Source organism: Chelon labrosus (assembly GCF_963514085.1).
Source record: "Chelon labrosus genome assembly, chromosome: 22".
NCBI lineage: Eukaryota > Metazoa > Chordata > Actinopteri > Mugiliformes > Mugilidae > Chelon > Chelon labrosus.
In genome coordinates this window covers 939370-947843 of record NC_140355.1, presented here as the reverse complement: position 1 = coordinate 947843, position 8474 = coordinate 939370, and the positions used below count along the sequence as shown (strand labels likewise).

General features: G+C 38.2%; 1 protein-coding gene across 1 annotated transcript; it reads right to left on the bottom strand.

The window, feature by feature from the left end:
• Positions 1 to 2855: 2855 nt before the first annotated feature.
• LOC311507601 (serine/threonine-protein phosphatase 6 catalytic subunit-like) lies at positions 2856 to 8121 on the bottom strand. Its single transcript, XM_084572005.1, has 7 exons — positions 7912 to 8121; positions 6994 to 7089; positions 6614 to 6679; positions 6242 to 6383; positions 6071 to 6150; positions 4009 to 4218; positions 2856 to 3903 (listed from the first exon to the last, which is right to left on the bottom strand). The coding sequence occupies exons 1-7, from the start codon at positions 7984 to 7986 to the stop codon at positions 3655 to 3657; spliced, it is 918 nt and encodes a 305-aa protein (XP_084428131.1). The 5' UTR covers positions 7987 to 8121; the 3' UTR covers positions 2856 to 3654.
• Between the last annotated feature and the right edge of the window lie 353 nt (positions 8122 to 8474).

Sequence of the window (8474 nt, the reverse complement as noted above, 5' to 3'; positions counted from 1 at the left end):
ATTTGTCTCATTCATAAAACTGTTTATCTAATGCTTTGGGAAAAAAAGGGGAAAAAAATCGTGCCATGTTGTACTACAATCTATATATTTATCTATCTATATATATATACATATATGTGTATGTAAATGTATAGATAGATAGATATCTAAAGACTGTTTTAGATCAGACTCAACTTTACTGCCATTGCATATATAGCAACATACAAGTTGTGTCTGCTTTTAGAACCCTTGTGCCCTCCACCGGAAGATGAAAAGGGGTCAAGAGGGACTGTGGCGATATTATTCACATGAACTAAGCAAAAACAACACCTAATTTACACCTCCTTCATTTTCATAAATCCTTCTAATGCAAAATCTGTCTTTAGGTCATAAACAGGATCTGTAATCTCTATTCACAGTATCAAATACAAGTTTAAGATGGTGCATTGGCCAGTTTGCACATTTCAAAGAACTACCAGAAAGTTGGGGGTTGTTTTCCACTAAATCAACAACAATGAACCACAAAGGTGAAAGTACCCCGCACAAAGGCAGAGACACTCATTGTCATATTGTGTTAGGATATACAGTCAGGTCCATAAATATTGGGACATCGACACAATTCAAATCTTTTTGGCTCTATACACCACCGGAATGGATTTGAAATGAAACAAACAAGATGTGCTTTAACTGAAAACTTTCAGCTTTAAATTTAGGGTATTTACATCCAAATCAGGTGAACGGTGTAGGAATTACAACAGTTTGTATATATGTGCCTCCCACTTTTTAAGGGACCAAAAGTAATGGGACAATTGGCTGCTCAGCTGTTCCATGGCCAGGTGTGTGTTATTCCCTCATTATCCCATTTACAAGGAGCAGATAAAAGGTCTAGAGTTCATTTTAACAGGATATGTGCCTCGGTCTTTTAAGATTGCTGTAATTAAGCCCTTACTCAAGAAAGCCACTCTAGATCCAGATGTTTTAGCCAACTAAATTCCACCAAAATTCTAGAAAAAGTTGTTGCTAATCAGTTGTGTGACCACTTAAACAAGAATGGTCTGTTTGAAGAGTTTCAGTCAGGTTTTAGAGTTCATCATAGTACAGAAACAGCTTTGGTTAAAGTTACCAATGATCTCCTCATGGCTTCAGACAGTGGACTTGTCTCTATACTTGTTCTGCTAGATCTCAGTGCTGCATTTGACACTATTGATCATAATATTTTACTACAGAGACTTGAAAGTGAGATCAAGATTAAAGGAACTGCATTAGACTGGTTTGAATCCTATCTGTCTGACAGATTCCAGTTTGTTCATGTCAATAATGATTCCTCTACTTATACAAAAGTAAGTTACGGAGTTCCTCAGGGTTCTGTGCTAGGACCAATACTCTTCACGTTATACATGTTGCCATTAGGCAAGATTATTAGAAAACATGGCATAAACTTTCATTGCTATGCAGACGACACCCAGCTATATTTATCCATGAAACCAGATGAAACTAATCAGCTGGTTAAACTCCAAGCATGCCTTAAAGACATAAAGGCTTGGATGACCTGTAATTTCCTACTCTTAAACTCAGACAAAACAGAAGTTATTGTATTCGGTCCTAAGCATCTCAGAGATTTATTATCTAATCACTTGGTGTCTTTGGATGGCATTACCTTGGCCTCCAGTACTACTGTGAAAAACCTTGGTGTACTATTTGACGAGGATATGTCCTTTAAATGTCACATAAAGCAAGTGACCAGGACTGCCTTCTTTCACCTGCGTAATATCGTCAAAATTAGGAACATCCTGTCTCAGAGTGATGCTGAAAAACTAGTTCATGCATTTGTGTCGTCCAGACTGGATTACTGTAATTCATTACTGTCTGGCTGTCCAAATAGCTCTTTAAAAAGCCTCCAATTGATTCAAAATGCCGCAGCAAGAGCATTGACAGGAATTAGCAAGACAGATCATATTACTCCAGTTTTAGCTTCTCTTCACTGGCTCCCTTTAAAGTCTAGAATAGAATTTAAAATCCTCCTCCTTACATACAAGGCCCTTAAAGGCCTAGCTCCATCGTATCTTAAAGAATTGTGTCGATGTCCCAATATTTATGGACCTGACTGTATACAGATCAGTCACAACAACAAAACCACTGACAGGAGAAGTAAATAACACTAACCATCTTGTGACAACTCAATGTTCTTCCGGGAAACTTGCCTCCAAAATCGCTAGATCCCAAACTGATCAAGTAACTGTGAGATGATCCACAGAAGCCCCTCCCCTTATTTTCCACTAACAACATTCTGTTGCCAGACACCACAGGACACCCTCAGCAGCCCCATGTCCATCCTCTGATGAATCACAAGCAGTTTTGGAAGTACAAGGGAGACCCATATTAGGCACGTGGTCATAATGTTATGCCTGACTGGTGTACAGTCTATGGTAGTCAGCTTTAAAGAAACCTTAAGGGTCCATACAGCTCAAGTGCTGCCGACATCAAAACTAAATGGAGACTATCAAATGAAAACAAATATATATATTCATCTTGACAAAATCCTCATTGTCCTGTTAAACACGTGTTCCTGCATCTGCTTGATTTCATGCCAGCTTAAAATATGAAGTTTGCAGCCTGGAAGGACAGCAGCACCGTGACCATGACCATCCCTGGTAAATGGGAAACAGCCTTGTTTTATACAGTGCTTTTCTATCTACTGGTACTTAAAGTGCCCAAAGGATTGAACCATTAACCTTCTGTTTCGTGGACAACCCCTCGCTACCGAGCCACAGCCTTCAATACATTCCGTTCGTTGCAGCCATCTCACTGTGTCCCTACAGTTTTGTCAGCGAGTATGACTAGATTATTATACAACAATTGGTTTTGTGCTTCAAGTGACTGGTATTCACAAGATTTGTGGAATAATGTTTTTATTCAAATTACAAAACAGGGAAACAATAGAACCACACTTCTGTCTCCACTAAACACAACTACTGCCTTGAGCTCTTCAGAAAAATTCTCTGAAAATTAAATATTGTTTATAAATGCCATTGTAGCTGCAATAATTCATTACACTATAGACAAATAGAATAATAGTGAATTAAACACCATGTCAGACAAACACTTGTGAATGTTTGTTACGAAACAAAATGTGTGCAGCAATGGAGGATATTTTAAAAGAAATAAATTAAAAAGGAGATATAAAAAGGAAGAGTAAAAATAAAACCATCACTTAAGGCAGAATGTTGGAGTCAACAGTTGTTTACACAGTGGATCTGAGGTGTTTAAACAAGAAGAATTATTACAACATTTCTTTTTTTTTCTAATTTAAGAAGCATTCGTGTTAAGAGGAGAAAACTAGTCTTTCAAATTGCTACTATACACAATATCACTTTACTTAAATGTGTACTATTGGCATTTACCACTCAGTTTAAATGTTTTATTCTCATTAGTGGGACACATAACATCAAATTTACATTTTATGATCACTTAAAATATGAGAAAATTTTTAAAATATGGTTTACTTATTTGGAGAAGAAGAGGCTTATTTTCCTTTATGAAAAAAAATTAATGTCGTTACGCCATTGCTTCCCCAGATAATCCTGAAAGATATGTAACTCCTATGAATTTCTTAAAATATGTTGCATATAAATAATTCTTGAGAGCTGAGAGCAAAAAGACAACAGTCTCCTGTCATTAGAGGAAGTAAGGGGTGGTTGTTCGGGGAGGTATGACACGCTCCGAGTCAGGAACAGCCCGGAACAGCTTGGGCTCTCGTCTGTTGACATCCTTGAAGACCATGATGGAGGCGATGTTACCGCAGCGGTAGCAGTAGTTAGGCGCTGACCACACAGTCACCAACTTCTCATCAAACATGAACTTGTAGCCTTCATGTACAAGCTGGTGTGCACGGCAGATCAGCTTCAAGTTGTTGATGTGAACAAACTATAACAGAGATATCATGATTATGATCATATAATGTTACTGGTCAAATTATGTCTTCAACCCATTTCTACTAATTGTTTTTTGAAAGCCCAATACTCCAAGTACCTCATTAGTAACCTTGGATCCGAACAGCCAGCCAGCACCCCGCGGACTGATAGCCCAGGTGTCTACATCCTCTGGGTCCGACCACACAAGATCACAGAAGGCCCCCTTGTGGGGAATCTCCTGGTTGCGTTCAATGGTTCGGATCTGGTCCAAGGTCTTGATGTCAGGTGAAAGACCTCCATGGACACACAGGACCTGCTCATCTATCAACTGGGATTACAGTTCAGCAGATATCATTAGAAAATCAGGCAGCTCTAGGAACAACACACTCAAAAGATCACAGCAACCAACAGTCAACTACAAAGCAATGGGTGAAGCGCAAGTCGCTTTCTATCTGGAGGAAGCGATCAACTATATTGAGATTGACACTACAAAAATAAGACTCACTTTTCTGTGTTGGGATGGTTGCACCAACATGAAACAACAATGTTTTTTTTTCTGAATACATTAAACATAGTATTCTATATATTAAAAATGTTGCAAGTAAAGCTCTTTGTACAACAGCATGACCTTTCTTTTTGCTGTCTCCTCATACCAGCTGCAGACTATATTACTGCATACTGTACATGACTTAAGGTGATCAATGTCTGCAGCAGAGTGCCCCTGCAAATAAGTGTTCAAATTACCTATGAGGCAATGAGGGTGGTAACAGAGCCATGCTATGAGCTAGCATGTTTAGATTACTTAAACTGCACATAGTTTGGCTTCTAAACCCCCCACCTCTACGGAATGTGTTTTGTTTAATGCACCATTACTAAAAAAACAAACATAATAACTTGATGTATGTAGGAAAATACAACTGACTCTACGAGAAAGGTTACAGTTTATCTGAAAACAGTACAGATGAACATATTACTGTGACAATTTTGATCACATTATTACAGTATTTTCAATTTGTTATAGGCATACAACCACATCTTTTGAAAATTTTCCAATATTTTCATATTGGAACCTCAATATTCATCAAAATATCTGCAATTATTGTTTAATTTTTCATTGCCTGCTGTAGCCGCACTAAATTCTTATCTGCATATCAGTGTGGTAACACGCCATTTCATTATGGAGCATGTTTCAACCAATACAGAGAAAAAGAGCTCAGCATGAAATTGGATATTCCAACAACAAATCCGAGCCATGTTGCTGTAATTAAATCTACAAATGACGTGGCCTGAACCCCATAGAACACCTCTGGGATGAATTAGAGCGAAGACTGAGAGCCAGGCCTTCTCGTCCAACACCAGTGTCTGACCTCACAAATTCCCATAAACACACTCCTAAACCTTGTGGAAAGCCTTCCCAGAAGAGTTGAAGCTGTTATAGCTGCAAAGGGTGGGCTGATGTCATATTAAACCTTATGGATTAGGAATGGGATGTCACTTAAGTTCATATGCATGTAAAGGCAGATGAGCGAATACTTTTGGCAATATAGTGTATATAGTACATTCTTGGTGCTTTTTGACTTCTTCCACAGGTGTTTATATTTTTCATTTGTTACTACTTTTCAGTGCTACTCCTTTTTTTTTTTTTTACCAACTAATAAGTGGGTATTGCAGTCCTGACCATCCAGTGAGGGAGCATATTATGAGTTTTGATGGAGAGAAATAATGTTTATGTGCCATCATGCAGATACAATGGTTTTCCACTTTGAAGTCAGATTCATATTCCCCAAATAATTCTCAGACCACAGTATAATATGTATAATTATTTGTATTCACCATCACACCATAGCTTGCAATACAATGGAGCAGATAAATGATGGTGCTCCAAAGGTAGACGTTTTTCCAGGACAAATATGCACCACTTGGAAGCATTCATGGATCACTCATTTTAATATGTTCAGCACTCAGTTGTTAAGTAACTTCACTAAAACCCACAATGGATGTTTGTTTCATTATGATGCCTACACCATCTTTAGCAAGTCTCATTTTTGAGTTGGTTTTGATAAGGCCAATTGTGTCAGCTGGATTCATGCATTATACAAAGAATCACGATATGTTATAGTGATAAAGGCACTGAGTCAAATGACAAGAAACAAATGTGAAAGTTTCATAAATTAACTTACAGCTGCCACAGTAAGCATGTCAAACACTTTTGTGCAATACCGCCAGGCGTTTGCGTTTCCGTACTTTGTTTGACACTCATCTAAAAATAAGCAGAACATAAATGGCAATGTCATTTGAGCCTGGTAAACAGAAAAAACAGTGCATTAAAAAGAAGTCCGTGAACTACATACCGTAAAAGCCGTACACTTGTGTTATCTGTCTGCTTTCGTGATTTCCTCGCAGAAGTGTGATACGATCTGGCCACTTAGCTTTCAAAGCGAGCAGGTGGGTAAATGTCTCCAAGCTATAATATCCTCTGTCTACAAAATCTCCCTGGAGAAGGAAACAGAAGACATCATCTTAGAAAACTACAAAGTAAAGACACAGCTTGCTGAGAAGATTCATTGTGGAAATTGAATGACATACAAGGTGGCTACTGTTGGGGTAATCATTGGTCCAATTATTCTGACATCACATAAATGCATAACAACAGCCTCTGTACCATCCTGGTATATTAACCACTGCTGTTGCAGCTTAGGTAAAGATAAAGACAGCTTACTTACCATGAAAATGTAATTTGTGTCTGGGACTTGGCCTCCAGTTCTGAAGAGCTCACAAAGATCATAAAACTAGACAGGAACAATCAAAAAAATAACATTTAACATTTATTTTCAGTTATTACTTTGTTACCAATTCAGACAGTGGTTGTTTAGTATTAGCAACTAATAATTCATAATTTTTCTGTCAATACTGGTATTTGTACGTACCATTTACAAATGTAAAGACATCATTAATATGTATACAGTTTTCAATTTAAGAAACAATAATAAAAACTGATATGGTAATAGTTGTAATCTCAGTTACCAGACGAATTCAGTTTTAAAGGACACATAAATACCTTGTGAAAACTGAGCTTCTTTTATCTTTAACATGTTAGACCCACCTGACCATGAATATCTCCACAAACGGTAACGGGGGTCGCAACTGGCTGAACATTTGATTCTTCCAGCAGCAAATCACAGACATAATCACATAACCTCTAAAAAAGGAAAACACAGCATTGATTAGAGGTTGCAGCCAACTTGTTACAAAAAAAAAAAACATTGTTTAATAAATAAGTAGGATGAAAAAACAAATCAAAGTAGTTAGACTACCAGGTTTCAGTTCACATACAATTCGAGTAAAAGCACAATCAAATACAATATGTGCACTGCAAGCCAGTTTACACTAAATTAAACGCTAAACTTCCTCCAAAAGACTTTTGCAGAACCACAAAGACTAGTAACTGGGAGGGCACTGCTATGAATTATGCAACGTAGTAGTGCCACAGAGAAAAACATATTACATAAATTCAAAGCATCATTGCTGACAGATGTTGCTTGTGGTCAGGTTGACGAAGACGAGGGTGAAATACAGTTACAATTAGCTTTGGCATTTGTTATGTAACATGTTGTTTCAGAACTAAATACTGGATCAGTGATCCCCTAAAAAAATAACATCCATCCCATATTTGAGCAGCAGGCATTTAAATCGCAGTGTACTGTAAGGCGCTAGCAAGACAGCTACTAGCTGTTCCACTGGTGAACGCGCTGTGTTTCCCACCATGAGAAACGCTTCACTGGTAGCATGTAGCATTAAACATTTCAGCTTCCGTATTGACTTTACGGTTCGTTAGCCGACGGTCGGGACAATCTGTCTCAGTAATAAAAACCGCACAAAACTGACCCTAACCTTTACTGCCTGGAAATAAATATTGAAGTTTTTAGCTACGTTTGTTGAACAAACTTTGTAAGTCGCACCGTTAGCTTCCACTGGCATTAACAAACCTCAGCTACGGGTAATTCCCGCAACTGAGACTTACCTTTAGATCATTTTCCGGTAGATATTTGCAGTGTCTTGCTATTTCAACGTATTTATCAAGATCTAAGGGCGCCATTATCAAACTACGTAACGCAGATTAATGCTAAAGCACTTAGCCAGCTAGCAAGTTCCTTTTCTTCTTTTTCCTCTTCACCGCTTCTTCATATTCAACTTTCAACACCGTCGTCAAGTCTTCTTTGCGACTGTTGGTGGATTGAAATATCAACTTAGACCTCCATACCGCCACCTAATGTACCGGAGTATACATGCGCGCCAGGCGAATACTTAGGGCCCCCAAGCCACCAGGGGGCCCCAAAGCTGCACGTTCATCCTCATCTGAGGAGATTTAAAATGTCCTGTCTTTATCTGTAGCTATCTCGTGTGTTTAGTACATCCCTTATAAGCTTAAAAACAAACGTAGGAAATAAACGTAGGATAAATAAAATAAAGGTACAAGCTTTAATGCATCATCTGTGTGAAAATGGAATAAAATATCATCCAGGCATGATACTTTCTGCTGGGTCATGCTCAGGTCTCCCTGAATTTGCCCAGATTGGAAAGATT

What these genes read in the sequence shown, in the direction of transcription:
- LOC311507601 (XM_084572005.1), bottom strand. Translation starts at nt 7,986, where the DNA reads ATGGCGCCCTTAGATCTTGATAAATACGTTGAAATAGCAAGACACTGC. An exon ending in ACACAAATTACATTTTCATG is followed by an intron (nt 6,384 to 6,613) that starts GTAAGTAAGCTG and finishes TTCCTTCTCCAG; the next exon opens with GGAGATTTTGTAGACAGAGG. An exon ending in ACATGCTTACTGTGGCAGCT is followed by an intron (nt 4,219 to 6,070) that starts GTAAGTTAATTT and finishes CTGTAATCCCAG; the next exon opens with TTGATAGATGAGCAGGTCCT.